The 16,809-nt window shown below is 37.0% G+C and overlaps 3 protein-coding genes across 3 annotated transcripts; all 3 read left to right on the top strand.

Moving 5' to 3' along the window:
• The first annotated feature begins 1,599 nt into the window (after positions 1-1,599).
• LOC131461181 (odorant receptor 131-2-like) lies at positions 1,600-3,919 on the top strand. The gene is made up of 2 exons (XM_058632238.1): positions 1,600-1,786; positions 2,614-3,919. Exons 1-2 carry the CDS (start codon positions 1,634-1,636, stop codon positions 3,400-3,402), a joined length of 942 nt encoding a protein of 313 aa, XP_058488221.1. The 5' UTR covers positions 1,600-1,633; the 3' UTR covers positions 3,403-3,919.
• A 2,719-nt stretch (positions 3,920-6,638) lies between these two features.
• On the top strand, positions 6,639-9,584 carry LOC131461226 (odorant receptor 131-2-like). Its single transcript, XM_058632311.1, has 2 exons — positions 6,639-6,796; positions 8,534-9,584. The coding sequence occupies exons 1-2, from the start codon at positions 6,644-6,646 to the stop codon at positions 9,320-9,322; spliced, it is 942 nt and encodes a 313-aa protein (XP_058488294.1). The 5' UTR covers positions 6,639-6,643; the 3' UTR covers positions 9,323-9,584.
• A 4,171-nt stretch (positions 9,585-13,755) lies between these two features.
• Positions 13,756-15,422, top strand: LOC131461185 (odorant receptor 131-2-like). Its single transcript, XM_058632247.1, has 2 exons — positions 13,756-13,873; positions 14,537-15,422. Exon 2 carries the CDS (start codon positions 14,576-14,578, stop codon positions 15,350-15,352), a length of 777 nt encoding a protein of 258 aa, XP_058488230.1. The 5' UTR covers positions 13,756-13,873; positions 14,537-14,575; the 3' UTR covers positions 15,353-15,422.
• The last annotated feature ends 1,387 nt before the right edge of the window (positions 15,423-16,809 follow it).

The raw sequence follows: 16,809 nt of genomic DNA, 5'->3' as shown, positions 1-16,809 counted from the left end.
TCTGGGCCACAAATGTGGGCTAAAAATAAATAATCTTCCATTTTCAGGACACAAATGTGGGGGAAAAATTGACAATAGTTTGTAACAATGACGAGAGTTCATGGCTTGAATTTGAGTTACTCCACATACGTATGGTTGTATGTTGAGTAAAGTTTTGTTGGCATAACGACCGTTGTCGCGTGTGAACAGATTCACTGTGTACACACACACACACAAACGACTATAAATGTCGTGTCAACATCATCGCCAGACTCAGTGTTTGTTTGACACGACGAGGTAAGTACCCGTTTTTTTCTGTTATTCTGTAATCAAAGAGAAAATATTCCAATTCTGATTATTATTTTGAGTTTTTATTTTTTATTTTAAACTATTTTCATAATATGGTACATTTATATGCATGTCATTCTGAATTCCCTTCTCTTTGATATAACTACATCTGAAATTCATGTTCAAAGTGTCCAGACACAAATTGGAAAGGGCCTTTGTGTTTTTTTTTACTGAGACTTGTTTCAGAAGAACTAATCTCACAGATAAATGTTGATTTCCATGAGTTCTTTTATCTTCTTCTATTGTGACTTTGTATTTTGTCTGCGCAGCTCTTGGCCAGGTCTTCCTTACAAGAAAAATAGTCTTAATCAACAGTGGCAACAAATGGTTAAATAAAACTTAGGTTAAAATAGTAATAACATTCTTCATTAATATGACTTGATCCCTGTTAATAATATTCCTAGATGTTGCTGCTCTGTTGTATGTTTGTTCACTTATAAACTCAGAGCAGAAAAATCCATAAAAATGTGGCAGCGTTTTCTGCATTAAAGTAGAGGAATAACTAATGATGATGAATGATTAAAAATCACAGTTAATAATGAAACAATTCATCATTAATGGTTTACTACAAGTAGTCTGTGAAACATTAAGCTCAAACACGGTACTTGTGTGCGTATAGAAATGATGAATTACAGAGGAAAAAAAAACGAACTGCAACAAAACTGCAGGCGTTTTATTTTTTATTCAAACTGCATTGGTATAGTTTGTGATTCCTTCTTTTGACACGTACATTTATAATACGATTTTTTCTTCTTCTCCCTTCATTACTTTATATTTTATCCTTTAATTAGAGCAAATGTGGTCATGTTTTATTAATTCAGTTATGATGAATGAAGTAATTGAACAGAAACTCCATTGGTGTCATTTATTGAAACTGCATGAGCAAATATATTGTCTTCAGCATTTCTTCTATCATCTCTCATCACTTATTGCTTTTTTTTTTTCCTTTACATTTCTAAGTGTATAAAGTGACGTTTGGAACCTTGAAATGCAGTACGTATATGTGCGATGGTCTCTGTAAACACTGATGCAGCAAAATTCAATTATTTTATTTGCTCAATGGCTGTTATTGAATAAGATTACCTGTATTTTCTGGTTGAGATTTAATGATGTGTGGTCCTCATATTATTGCCTTTTATACAGTACTGTTGCTTGGTTCATATGTTGGTGTGTGTATATTAACATGTATGGATTTGAACAGCGCACAGTGTTGCATGATGGTATTGTGGGACGTCAGCGAACACAGATCCACTGTCTTGTACTTCCAGGTTAAAACAGGTGTGAAGAGCAGCTCAACCACACACTCATGAACCTTTCAAACATCAGCAGGAACTTCACAGCGCCTGTCATCAGGGAGACTTTACAAGGAGTCATCATCAAGAATGTGATCACTGTGGTTCTCTGCATCTCCATCAACTATGTCAACAGCACCCTGGTGCACACATTCATAAAACACCAGGTATCTTCTCATCGTATTTCCTTTTCACTTCTAATCTGAGGTTGAAACTATCGTAGGAGTTTCTGCAGGACCTTCAGAAACCTAAACGTTAGTAATCTGGATTTAGGCCAAATAATAACAAAGCAACAACTGTGTTTGGCTTTGTTAAAGATTATGAAACCTGCCAGGTCTCAGAGGTTAAGAGGTGATGGGGGCGTTTCTCGGGTTCTTCTCTAAAGGGCTACTCCATTCATCTGGAAGTGTACCCATATAAACGTGATTCCTTGACAAATATGTACATATAATGTATAAAAATATAAAAAAAGAAAAATTATGAACACGTAGTACAGCCTGAGGCCACTAGGGCTGTGCAATTAGTCAACACTTGTGTTTCAGTGACAATTACAAAAACAAAGTAATCGAAACAGAGCGATTATTACAAAACGTGAGGTTTTTATTAGGGAAAATAAGGCATTTAATGTTTTAACAGCGTCTGAATTCCTGTCCCGCTCGTCATCGGGCAAAAACAGAACACGACATTCATTGTATTCATTGTCTTTATTTTATTTACATTGTATTTGTTTTGTAATTGTATGTATAGGTTTGTATTTTAATTTCATGGTGGGTTTTTTTTGGGATGTGTACGGAAGAGGATTAGGGCCACATATGACACACATCAAAGGTCCACACCACCACAAGGAGGTAGCAGCTAATTCAGCCGACTGTTTAATCATATCAGGGAATCTAGGCCAATATGTCAATACCGACATGGTGCATCGTAGTTTATTCCCCTGCCAAATTGAGATGACACGTAAAGGCGTTTATCCTGTTTTGGTCTTTGATTGCAGGTTTTTAACATGAATCCTCGCTACATCCTCTACATCCATCTGGTGATCAACGACATCATCCTCCTGACGCTGTTCACCCTCATTCAAGTCGTGAGTTATATCGTGTGGACTCTCAACGTCTCCCTCTGTATGACTTTGGTGCTCGCCGCCGTCTTCGCAACTATCAACAATCCTCTAACGCTGGCCTTCATGGCCGTAGAGTGCTACGTCGCCATTTGCTTCCCGCTCCGACACACGCAGATCTGCACGGTGAAGAAAACGTACGCGGTGATCGGAGTGATTTGGATGCTGAGTTCATTTTATGTCCTGCCAGATTTATTTATCGCGTTGGCCACAGAGTCTGTGGAATTCTTTCATTCCAGACTTGTTTGCCGCACAGATTACGTTTTCAGAAATCCCGGTCGCAACGAGAGGAGAAAAATATTCAACATAGTGTTTTTGATCGGTGTTTGGCTCACTCTGTTCTACACATACTTCAGGATCCTCGTCACGGCACAAGCAGCCGCTACAGACGCCAAGAAGGCGAGGAACACCGTGCTCCTCCACGGCTTCCAGCTGCTGCTGTGTATGCTCACCTATGCTTACTACTTGATGATTGAAGGCCTGTTATTCTTGTTCCCAAATGGGATCATGGTCATTCGCTTTGCCGTCTCCATATTTATCCATATTCTCCCACGACTCATCAGTCCGGTGGTTTACGGGCTGCGAGACAAGACTTTCAGAAAGTACTTGAAAAATTATCTGTTCTGTATGACGAGTTCTGACACTCATCCACAAAAGAAATCTTAAGAGGCCTTTCCATCAAGTGGAACAGTTCAGTTTGGTACAGTATGATATGTATTTTTTTGGGTTTCCATTAGACGAGACGAGTACCAAAATAACCAGGACCTACCATTCCATTTTTCGCACCCTTCCTTTGGGGTACCAGAGTAAGATGGTACTGTCAGAGTGGCGGTAAACTGTCTCCACAAACGTCTCTGACTTGGGATCTATTCTCATACAAAGCTTTGACGTCTTGTTGAAACTGAGCAGAAAAAAAGCTGCTGGATGTCCTCCATTGTTGTCTTTTGCATCATGTTTTATGTTGTCGTTTGATGTCGTCACAACAGTACGTCATGCTACGTCGGCCCACACCCCACCTACCAAGTATAGGTACTGTTCTCTTTCGAAACACAAGCCTCGCCATTCTAAACTGTACAAAACTACCAAACCAAACTGTATCACGATGGAAGCACAACATATGAAGTTCTGTTTTTGTTTCTCCTGCTATACTAGACTAAAGTATGACAGTTTCTTTGGTATAATACCTGTTTTGGGGTCTATGAACAAATAAAGGAAGGAAACCATTTTGGTTTGTTATTGTTCTACAAATATGATCTAATCCTGCCAGCATCGAAGCGTGGAAATAACAAAGTCACGCGCAGTATCATCATGGAAGGCCTGATATCCTTGTTCCCTTAAATGCTTCTATTCATTCACTTTGCCGTCTCAATATTCGTCCACGTTCTCCCGTGACTGATCAGTCCGGTGGTTTACGGGCTGCGAGACAAGACTTTCAGAAAGTACCTGAAAAATTATCTGTTCTGTACGTCGAGTTCTGACGCTCAACCACAAAAGAACTCTTAAGAGACGGTAATGATGCTGTTTCAGCGGCTCCTGCTATTCTAACATTAAAGCTTCAATGTGTGAGTAAAATCCTATAAATCCTGTCCTCCAATGTCATGTGAAGAAACCCCTCAACACAGATTACCAGCTAACTTGATTAAAAGACTTAAAAGATTTTGTTGGATTGATATTGGTACAAACTCACTCTCACTGTATATAACTCGTCCCTACCTGTGGATGATGCCATCTTCCCTGGAAGGCCACCGTAGTTCCCTGACGACCTCGGGGGAACTGTGAGTGTGTGTGAGTGGTCTTCCTCTGTTTTGTTTGCAGTCTCACCATTAGATTCTTACACACCGGACCTTTAAAAGTAAAGAAAAAACCTGTTTTTTACTGACATTCAACGAGAGATTAAAAACATACGCCGGTGGTTTACAATGCGGTTTGCTGCCAATTGAGCAGATTTTCTGATATTCTTAAAATACTACTGACTTAAATAAGTAGAAGTGTCAAAAAGAAAGAAATTCATAACTTATAATAACTTAAATTCATAACTTATACCAATAAATGCATTTTTTTCAGGCCACATGGTTGGTGTAGTGGTTCACACTCCTGCCTTTGCAACAGGAAGACCCGGTTGGAACAAGGCTGTGTGTTTTCCCCAGTTTCTTCCCACAATCCAACAACATGCAGATTTGGGGATTTGGTAAATTGGTTGGGCACTCTAAATCAGGGGTCTCCAATGAGTAGCTTGCAAGCTACCAGTAGCTGCCAGTCCCGTTTCAAGTAGCTCCCCAAAGGTTTCAATAATGAAACATGTTTGCCTATCTCCCAATATAACAGTTCTAACCCTAACCCTAGTGGGATTTTATTATATTAACATATTATCTTAAAATAAATCTCACACACACACACACACAGGTTCTATTCATTTGGACATCCTTAACAAAGTGTTAACCAGTTAATGTCTAACCTTAACTACAATTCAAATTTTAGTCCTACACTTAATCAGTTACTCAGAAATTAGGTTCTGCGTCATTACGACCAGATTTTAGTCTCCATAAGGACTCCTGGTCATGACAAGGTTAATGTTTATGACACACACACACACACACACACACACACACACTTCTATTAACTACTATAAATTTAGTATCAACATCATCGTCTCACTCAGTGTTTGTTTGATTCACGACAATCAACAAAAAGTAAGTTCTTTCTGTTATTCTGTAAACAAAGAGAAAATATCTTTTTATTCTCATTATTATTTTCTCTTTCTTTTACTTAATTTTAAACCAATTTAATATACTTTCATAATATGGTTCATTTATATGTATAATGTCAATTCTAAATTCGCTCCCTCCTCATTTGTATTATTATTGCGTCACAACTGTCAATGTTTTGAACACAGGTTTTTCTGGAGCAAAAAAAATGTATATCTTAATTTATATTGGTTGTATTCTTATTATTTTTAACCTATATTCTCTTACTGATAAAATGACCATGAACTAATGTTGAACAGTTTATTTCCTTGAATTTTATCGTCACAGTTTAGAAGCAACTAATTCAATGACATTTAAATGATTCATTTCAATTTAAACACACAAGTAGTTCGGAAATGATTAAGCTCTTAGAAGAAACCAGATTTAGACCCACAAAATAATCATCTTTGTTTTTTTTTCCTTCTATTCTATATCCCCTACTTTCACAGTGTGTTGTTTATACGAATTTGCACCTTGAACGGCTCATTTTGACTAAACTGCAATCTACTTAAATCTTTTCCCTTTCATGGATAAATGTGCACATCTCCTGTATTTTCTGGTTCTATTCTAGAATCAAGATTGAGAATTAATACATGTACTGTAGTAGTGATTAGATAGAACATTGAGATATGGTCTCAGATTTTGGATATATCATTCATCATATTATATTGAAAACATTTGTGAAATACACCAAATAATAAATAGATGTAGATTAAAAAATAACTTAATAACTCACACCTGTTGTATTTTAAGCCTAATTATTTTTGTTATAGCAGAATTTGACCATATTTATAGACAATTTCATTGTCTGTATCACGTAAATATCTTTCATTTGAAGAAATAAAGCAGGTATTATCTGAAATGAAAGGTAATAATATTGATTTGATTTATTATATTGAGATATATATCGATATCATATGATATACAAGAGTATATTGTGATTTGTATCCCAGATAGATAGATAGATAGATAGATAGATAGATAGATAGATAGATTCATCTCACAGAAAAATTCACACCCAGCCCTCACTTTTACATAGTACTCTATATCTGTGCTTGGGATGTGAACGGCGCAGAGCATTGCATGATGGAATTGTGTGACGTCTGCTACCATTGCTCTATTGGCTTGTACTTTCAGGTGAAGAGCAGTTCTACAACACACTCATGAACCTTTCAAACGTCAGCCGAAACTTCACAACGCCTGTCGTCAGGGACACTTTACAAGTGGCGATCATCAAGAATGTGATCACTGTGGTTCTCTGCATCTCCATCAACTATGTCAACAGCACCCTGGTGCACACATTCACAAAACACCAGGTATCTTCTCAACGTAGTCCCTTCTCACTTCTAATCTGAGGTTGTAACTATTGCAGAAGCTTCTGCAGGATCTTCAAAAATCTAAGGCACTTTCATCCAAAGTGACTTACAAGAGAATTGAGTACAACCTGCCAGGGGTGAAGTTGGATTTGTGACCATGATATCTCTGCACATGGGGTACCAGACTTAACCACTCTGTTATACCACCACATAATCAGGATTATAGGCCTAAATAAACAACCACTGTGCTTGGCTGTCTTTTAAGATTATGAAACTTTAAGATTAAGAGGTGATGTGGTGTTTCACTGTCTACGTAATCTAACGTAATCACTTCTCATTTTAGTAAATGCACTGTTTTTGTTATTACGTCTAATTAGGGATGGTTACCGGTATCGGTCCAATACTGGTCGATATCACTGGATCAGATCATGGATGGATAAAAATGTAAAATCTGATACAATCCAAAAATCCTATGTACTGAAAAAAAAAAAAATAAAAAAAAAAAAGGTAAATGCAAATCAGCATAAGCATTTTAGCTGAGTCATACTTGAGCTGTTTATTTCAATATTTGTTACACAGTTAGAGAATTATGTCTTTGAAATGACTCAGCATTAATGTGTTTGTTATCAGTCTTATACGTTCACAAATGGTCTAAAACTAAATTACACCTCAACCCCCTGTTGAGGTCATACAATACGAAATTCAGAACAAACCAATCTTATACGTTAAATAAAGAAACAAATCAGAGAGCAAATTTGAAATTGGATGAATAAAATAAATTGATTTACCGGTGGAAACGCCTCTGAAAGGCTAAATATCAACATGGGGCGTAGAACAGAGGGAAATACTGGTGACATTTATGAATAATTTTCCTCTGCTGTATTTCAGTACAGAACGGTAGTCTTGTGTACAGCTCTTTGTTTATATATTTAACGGACGAGGTAACTTGATATCTCGCGGTTTTTCAGGGTTATATCGGTATCTTTGGAGTTTGTAATATCGTCATCTGACACAAAAAGTGGTATCGTCCTGTCCCTACCTCTAATCCTAAGAGGTTGTAACTCTTGCAGGGTTCACTTTTAAATCAGCAAACATATTGGTATCGGCTGATATTTGCTTTCAAATAATAATATCAGAAGTTTTTGGACATTGCTCTCTCTCTCTCTTTGATTAACCCTTAGTGCTCACGTGGCAAGGATCTGTGCCGCAGGTGCATCCATAGTAATTTGCTGTGGAAATAATACACATTTCCTTATATGGACGTCCTGGGGGCGTGTGTGTGTTTTCGGTCACATATTCAGGCTTTGGTTTTTTTCGTCTTCTTATGTGTTGTTGAGTCAAAGTTATGATTCATTTTATATCACACTTTTAGTAGAAGATATAAAATAGCAATAATTGTTCTTCTTTTGTTGTTGTCATTTCAGATTGCCTGGGTTGTGCAGAAAAAAAGCATATAAGATATATATACACACTCTATATTGCACATTCTTATAACCTCTGCATATAATGTAATGTAATGTTACATTACATATGTATAAGTTGAGGGTTTACATTATCACACTAGATTAAAACAGCGATTAAAGTAAAAATTCTGCATTTTTTCCACATAATTCCAGAAGAGTTCTGAGACAAATGTCACATTTGGCTCTAATCCTCTTCGGGAAATCATGTTTAGTTTCCACCAAAAATACAATACATCAATCATTTTCTGTCCTAATTTGTCCTTCGTCACAACAGGTTTTCAACATGAACCCTCGCTACATCCTCTACATCCATCTGGTGATCAACGACATCATCCTCCTGACCATGTTCACCCTCCTCCAAGTCCTCAGTTACATCGTGTTCACGCTCAACGTCTCCCTCTGCATGGTCCTGCTGATTATTGCTGTCTCTGCGAGCATCAACAATCCTCTAACACTCGCCGTCATGGCCGTAGAGTGCTACGTCGCCATTTGCTTCCCGCTGCGTCACACGCAGATCTGCACGGTGAGGAAAACGTACATGGTGATCGGAGTGATATGGATGCTAAGTTTATTTTATGTCCTGCTCGATGTATTTATCGCGTTGGCCACAGAGTCCGTGGAATTCTTTAATTCCAGACTTTTCTGCCTCACAGATAACGTTTTCAGACTTCCTTATCGCAAAGAGAAGAGAGAAATATTCAACATAGTGTTGTTAGTCAGTGTTTGGTTCTCTCTTTTCTATTCATACCTCAGGATTCTTATCACGGCACAAGCAGCCGCCTCAGATGCCAAGAAGGCGAGGAACACCGTGCTAATCCACGGCTTCCAGCTGCTGCTGTGTATGCTCACCTATGTTTATAATTTCATCATGCAAGGCCTGATATCCTTGTTCCCTAAAGCGCTTCTAGTCATTCACTTTGCCGTCTCCATATTCGTCCACGTTCTCCCGCGACTCATCAGTCCGGCGGTTTACGGGCTGCGAGACAAGACTTTCAGAAAGTATCTGAAAAATTATCTGTTCTGTACGACGAGTTCTGACGCTCAACCACAAAAGAAATCTTAAGAGACGGTAATGATGCTGTTTTAGCGGCTCCTGCTATTCTGATAAAGCTCCACATTAAAGCTTCAATGTGGGAGTAAAATCCTATAAATCCTGTGTCATGTGACAAAACCCTCAACACAGATTATCAGCTAACTTGATTAAAAGATTTAAAAGATTTAGTTGGATTGATATCGATATTGGTACAAATTCACTCTGTATATAACTTGTCCCTACCTGTGGATGACGCCATCTTCCCTGGAAGGCCACCGTAGTTCCCTGACGACCTCGGGAGAACTGTGAGCGTGTGTTTGTTGCAATCTGCAGTCTCACCATTAGATGTCACTAATTCTTACACACTGGACCGGTTTTTTTGCACCTTGAACAAATAAAGGAATTTAATTGTACGTGTTACATGTTTTATTTCTATTTAACAAACTTAGTTCTATTGCATTTAACAAGCTGGTTTCCATAGAAGAGGAAATTTTACCGACATTAAACAAGAGATTAAAAACATACGCCAATGGTTAACGATGGGGATTGCTGCCAATTGAGCAGATTTTCTGATATTCTTAAAATACTACTGACTTAAATAAGAAGAAGTCTCAAGAAGACACATGGTTGGTTTAGTGGTTAACACTCCTGCCTTTGCAGCAAGAAGACCAGGGTTCACAACCTTGTTGGAACAAGAGTGTGTTTTCACCAGTTTCCTCCAAAATTCCAAAAACATGCAGATATGAGAATCAGATAAATTGGACATTCTAAACCAGGGGTCTCCAACGAGTAGCTTGTGAGCTACCATTCAGCTCGCCGAAGGTTTCAATAATGAAACAAACCTCACTTTTATTAACAGTTGCGCTGCTGTTAGCTCGTTGAGTGTGTGTGTGTGTGTGTGTGTGTGTGTGTGTCAAATCAAAGTTCTGAGATCGTTGACTCCATGCGGTGCCAGTCATCTCACTAAACGAAATACCCAGTATACATCATACATACAGCTGTACATGTGGATATTGCATTGTTCTGTTTTGACAGAATCAATATTTGAATTCAAGAGTGTGTGAGATAAACTAGAAAGAAATGCATAGTGAAATACAAAAATCATGAGATCGTGAAAGATTCACAGCTCTGTAAGCAGTGAAAGTGAGAATCCCATTCCCCAGGGCGTTCCAAAAGTCAGCAATGATTTTACACCACTAACAACCACATTTAACAAACCTGAATTAGCCAAGGAAAGAAGTCCAACTTACCTCCAAACAAACACACATAGTCAGAAGTGGTAGATTGTTCTATATAAAGACTAATCAGGAGAGAATAATCTGCTTCTCTCTCTTCAGATTCTTCTTTTAAAGACAAATTCCCTTCTTCTTTTGACCACACATCTGCAGGACTGAGACTGGAGCAGAATATGTTGTGTGCTAACGGACTCCTCTGCTGCGGTGTCACAAAACACCACAACAGAAGGGTTGAAACCTGTTCTGCTCGGTAGAGCTCACAGAGCGCTCACAGAGACCCTTCCATTTGATTCATACTTTATTGGAGCGGTAATTCACACGTTTGCCACAATAAATCCAAAGCTTGCACAGAATTCAAGCTAATCAAGGCTAAACTCCGCCCACAGTGTCTCTTACACCTGTCTGGAGGAGGAACAGGTAAAGAGGGTCGTTTTCTGGTTTGCAGGGTGAACCAGTAACAATTTATGGAACAGCCACCTGGGGGCAGTAAAGCTGGTTGCAAACCAAACTCCCATTTAATGGAAATTAGCTTCTACTTCTCACTTGATTTATAATGTCAGCATGTAAATCAATTTGTGGAGATTTTATTTCGAAATAATTCGATTTTATTTAATACTCATCTGAATCAAACCAGCAAACACTTTAGGTCACTTAAAAGTATATTTTATTGATTGTGTTCGACTTATGCTACAAAAAGCTTAGGCTGACCTTGACCACTGCATTGTACCTTGTTTCCTACTGCTTTTATAACGTCTTTAACATTAAAAAGTAACTAAACCTCTAAATCACTTTTTCAGCTTCCAAATAGAAAACCCAGCGTTTTTTTTCTGGTGGTGACGTCACTTCCTGTTCCACTTCCACTTCCAACGTCTCCTGTAAATGTATGAATGTATGTAAACGTTGTTAAGACTTTTACACGCTCATGGTGAGAACTGTTTGCCAATAGGGAAATGGGGGTAAAGCTAAATGTAAATGTTGTAGCTTCTTCTTTGCTCCTCTGTGAAAAGAAACTCAGAGGACGTTGGTGTTGTTTTGAGGTTTTGGGAAAGAAACAGGGTTTTCAACAGTTTTAGGACACTTTATGGACCAAACAGCTGATGGAGAAACTGAGGAAATTATAAGCAGAAGTTTAGTGCAGTGCTGAGAAAGTGTAAACACACCTGTCATCTTCATCATCATCATCATCATCATCATCATCACAACCACCGTTGTCTGTCACCGTGTCTTTCTTCTCTCTGACAAACACCGAGGAAGATGATTGGAAGGAAATCACTTTGGTCCAAATGCAGAGCGTTTATAAAGTGTCCTCCGTGACTTTGACTGTCTTCAGTGTCACACCTGGACTCAGGTAAGTGCAGAAGGACACACACACACACACCACATCTCTCTTTACTCATTAATACTGAGTTTTGTTCAAATGTCGGCTGTTTCCTCGGCCCAAATATACACATTTAAAATCAAAGAAAAGAGGCTCTAAATATTTTGAGTAACATTTTTATTTTCACACCGTCTGACCTGATGTTTCATGTCCCGAGTTTTGTACAGAGAAAAAAAAAAACCATCTTCATGCACCAACTTGTGTTTATTTTAATGAAATGTTCCACAGAAATAAATCTTTTAATTTCACAATAAAAGCTCTCTGACAGTCAGCGAGGGAAGATAAACGCGTTGATTTATGGCAGAAGACTGAGGGTCATCGTTTTTAAACCAAGCAGGTTTAATTTTGTGGTTTACAAGCAAAACTCTGGGAAATATTGTGTTCTATTTTGTTGTAAAAACATTACTAAACATTTCAGCTGCAGGTGAACAACAGTGAGGCAGTAGAAGTATTATGTCCTTTTACTACAGGATTTGAATGGAAACTCTTGAATAGAGCTGCAAAAGTAAATTGATTGATGACTAAATGAATCACTATAAATGATAAATCAGTGTGAAATCAGCTATTTAAATGTGAATATGTTCTTTGCTCTTTTATGACACCAAAATAAATGTCAAATTTTATGTCCTAATGACTTAAGTGCTAATAAAAAAAAATAAAATAAATGATGAAAAGAAATTGTAGCTCTTGACTTTTTAAATATGTGGTTTAATTTTTTTTTAAGTTTTATATGTTATAAGTTTGTGTTTTTTGTGTGTTTTTCTCTCAGTCATTCTGTTTGGTTTGGTTTTCTCCTCAGGTCTCGGTTAAACATGAGCTCCTCAGAGGCTCCAGGAGGAAACATGAGTTTTCCTCATCAGGTTTGGTGAAGCAGCTGTTTTCCCTTTTGTTTACATACATATATGTTTTATTTGCACTGTTGTATGGAATAACTTAATCAGAACTTATTAAAAATGTACTTTAGTTTAAGTCAGTCATTCACCGCATTGATTTTCCTCATTGTCCTCATTTAGAATGAACATTTTATTTTATGTATTTTATATTTTTTTGGACTTAAAAAAACGTCTTAAAAGAGATAAAGAAATGTTCTGTTCTTTGACGTCATCTTATCAACACAGATTATAGTGAAGGTTATTTTAAGTCAATGGTGTCCGAGCAGAGTTTGAGTGTAAACGCAACCCTGATTAGATTCATAATTCAAGATTCTTTACTGTCATAAATAATGCAACACTGTCACCAGTAATGAAAATCTTTGTGCTCGGTGTTGACACCGCTCTACAGACGCAGCATGAATGAGGTGAAAAATATAGTTAATAAAGTTATACAAAGTAAAATATATAAAAATAGAATAAGATGTACAAGAATTTGGTAGTTACAAAAAGCAATAACATGTAAAATAATAACTTTAAACATAGGATAAATTAAAACTGCAAAATAAAGTAGAATCCAACTAAAAATAACTGATGGGAAAATCTAATAAGCGTAAGTTTAATATTTTTATAGTATTATAGTATTCCTGTACGTCTCTGTTTCATTGTTTATATTGATTTTTTTATTGTGCATTTGTATAGTTTATATCATATTATTTAGTCTGCTCCTGATTTCCCCCAGTGTGGGATCAATAAAGTCAAATTTAATTTAATTTAATTTAATTTAATTTAATTTAATTTAATTTAAAATATTAACTGTGAAGAACACAAGACAAGACAAGACAGAGAAAATAAAAAAATAAAAGAGAATTAATTTGTTTTGGTCCCTCACATTTCTTTGCTGCACCCCTGCTGTGACATGAAAAATATAGTTTTCCTTGTGTTTCCTTCTCTCTGGCTCCCTCTGTTGGTGACTCAGCTCACGTTCATCAGAGACACGTTCGCCACAGCGTTTGTGAAGAACCTGATCGTGGTTCTGGTCTGGCTCGTCCTCAGTTACATCAACGGCACTTTGGTTACTACGTTTTTCAGACATCAGGTAAAACAAACAAACAAACAAACACAGAAATACGTCAAACATATTTAATATTTGCTGATTTGTTGTTTTACTATTAATATTTGTGTTTTTTCCTGGGTTTGATTGTCTTATAAACAACAGAGCAACAGAACTTTCACCCATTACAGCTTTGTTCCAGTGAGAGGATTTGTCTGTTGTTGTTTTATATGTTTATACAATATCTTTGGGCTGTCTGATTAATTCATTAGTTGTTTGGTCCAAACAATTGTGCAAAAAATATTGATTAGTGTTTTCTAAACCTCTAAAATAATGACATCCTCAAACAAACCAAAAATGTTCACTTGTTCATCACAGAGAAGCAAAAGAACAAAAACATCTCACACATTTAAGCTTATAAACACCCATAAAAAATGAATAATGATTTAATGAATAATGAATAATGAATTGATGTCAGAACTCTGTGAGGGCCAGTCAAGTTCTTCCACACCAAACTCAAACCACTCAAAAAGGACCTTCCTCAAACTGTTAGCATAGCATTGTCCAAAATGTCTTGGTATGCTGAAGCGTTAAGATTGTCCTTCATGGGAGATAAGTGGCCTACAGCCCAAAGCGTGATGAACCACCTGAATTCAATAATGTCCATACAGTGCAACTGTCTCACCCTCTGCCCTCGTCTTCCTCTAGACCTTCTACGAAGACCCTCGTTACATCCTCTTCATCCACATGGTGATAAACGACGCCATCCAGCTGACCGTCACCATCACACTCTTCATCCTCAGCTACATCTTCTACAAGATCAATGTCTCCTTCTGCTGCTTCTTCATCCTCGTGGCCGTCTTCACCACCAGAAACACGCCGGTCAACTTAGCCAGCATGGCCATCGAGCGCTACATCGCTGTCTGCGAGCCATTACGCCACGCGCAGATCTGCACCGTAAGGAGAACACACATGGTCATCGGGCTGATCTGGTTCATATGTGTGGCTCCGGACATCACGGACCTTTTCGTGACCCTCGCCACCGAGTCCCTCAGCTTCTTTCACGAGTCGGTGTTCTGCTTGCGCCAGAATGTGTTCAAAGACCCGATCCTTGCAACCAAGAGACAGGCCTTTGACATCATCTACTTCTCCTGCGTGTTCTTGACCCTGGTCTTCACCTACTTCAGAATCGTGTTTGCAGCCAGAGCCCTCTCCACAGAGAAGACGTCAGCCCAGAGGGCCAGGAACACCATCCTGATCCACGGCGCCCAGCTGGCCATGTGCCTGCTCTCCTACATCTCCCCCAGTGTGGAGTTGGTGCTGCATCTCCTCTTCACAGGACGCATTCTGGAAATCAGATTTGCAAACTACCTGGTTGTCTACATCCTGCCACGCTTTCTGAGCCCGATCATCTACGGCGTCAGAGACAAGAAGTTCAGGAAGTACCTTAAAATGCATCTGCTGAGCAAAGGCTTCAGAGACAAACTGCAGCGAGTGGCACCGCAGCACAAAGACGCTCAGTGACCGAGGACGGAGAAACACGGGTGTGTCCAAACACAAACACGTGTTGTGGTCAATTCTCTTTTTGTTTTTGTAAAATTTTATGTTTTGGTCAATGTTGAGTTTCGGAAAATGATGTAATGTAGTGTGTTGGGCCATTAAATGAAGTGGCCCGACCTGTATTGTATTTTATTTTATTCTCTCTTTTTTTACTGTATTTTACACACTTCACATACTGTAAATACAAAAAATCATATCCTAATAAAAAATGACATGTAGTTGTGTTGTGGTTTATATGAAAAGCAGAATAACATACAGCAGGAAATAAAAATAATAAACACTTACAAATCAACGAAACATTTTCAAATGTGGAGTAAAGATTACATAAAAAATGTAACAATGAAAAAAGCTGAATTAAATGTAGTAATTTAAATATAAGACCATTTTTGTCAGAAAACCAACTATTTAGTTTTAATATACAAATAAATTAGTTTTACCTAATTTACACAATTAGTTTAACAGATTTACAAAAGTTAAAACTACTTTAGAGTCTAGAAAACAAATGTACAAAAGTTTAAACTTCCACCGTTTCAAATGTGTTTTCTCAAATGTAAATTAGTTTTAAGGTTTGCACATTAGTTGAACACATTTTGTAAATTACAACAAATTTATTTGTAAATTAGTTTCATGACATACATTCACATTCCAAAATTACACGTGTCTTTAAACGTCACTACATGTGACCTTTACCCTGTCACTATGACAACCTGATCGATACTCACACACACACACACACACACACACACACACAGAGCATAGCTTATATACTGGAGCTCAGGCTGCAGTGGTTATCACTTCATCAACAACTCATTATTATGTTTCACTTTGTTGTCAATGTAAAGAAACAGTGTGTGTTTCATCTTTCATAATGTTATATATATATATATATATATATATATATATATGTTCAGTTGTCTATATGCTGTGTTGTTTTCTTGTCTAATGCATTTAATATTTTATTCACAGACAAACAGTACATTTACTGTATATGTAAATGTCATATATAACATAATATTCCGTAAGGTCAGAATTGCAGAAAAAATATATTTCATATATGGAATTTAAAATTTGCGTTCCATATTGTCACTATTGTGAAGTGTTTTAAATATTTATATTTGTATTATTTGACAGTTATTATCATATATTTTGGTTGTACATTAATTTATAAACAATAAATTAATATTATTAATAATAATATAATATTAATCTTAATAAATTGTGTTAATATTTGAAATATTTGACAGTTATCATGTTAAGTTATTGTTTATATTTGAAATATTTGACAGTTATTATATTAAGTTATTGTTTATATTTGAAATATTTGACAGTTATCATGTTAAGTTATTGTTTAGATTTGAAATATTTGACTGTTATTATCATATATTCTGGTTATATTAATTCTGCAGTGACTTAAACACATA

Source organism: Solea solea, chromosome 6 (genome assembly GCF_958295425.1).
Source record: "Solea solea chromosome 6, fSolSol10.1, whole genome shotgun sequence".
NCBI classification, from domain to species: Eukaryota; Metazoa; Chordata; class Actinopteri; order Pleuronectiformes; family Soleidae; genus Solea; species Solea solea.
This window is presented reverse-complemented; position numbering and strand designations above follow the sequence as displayed.

Bases quoted from the DNA above. Each gene is read 5' to 3' on its own strand.
- LOC131461226 (XM_058632311.1), top strand. From the start codon at position 6,644: ATGAACCTTTCAAACGTCAGCCGAAACTTCACAACGCCTGTCGTCAGG. The intron at 6,797-8,533 runs GTATCTTCTCAA...TCGTCACAACAG, and splicing joins ACACATTCACAAAACACCAG to GTTTTCAACATGAACCCTCG.
- LOC131461181 (XM_058632238.1), top strand. From the start codon at position 1,634: ATGAACCTTTCAAACATCAGCAGGAACTTCACAGCGCCTGTCATCAGG. The intron at 1,787-2,613 runs GTATCTTCTCAT...CTTTGATTGCAG, and splicing joins ACACATTCATAAAACACCAG to GTTTTTAACATGAATCCTCG.
- LOC131461185 (XM_058632247.1), top strand. From the start codon at position 14,576: ATGGTGATAAACGACGCCATCCAGCTGACCGTCACCATCACACTCTTC.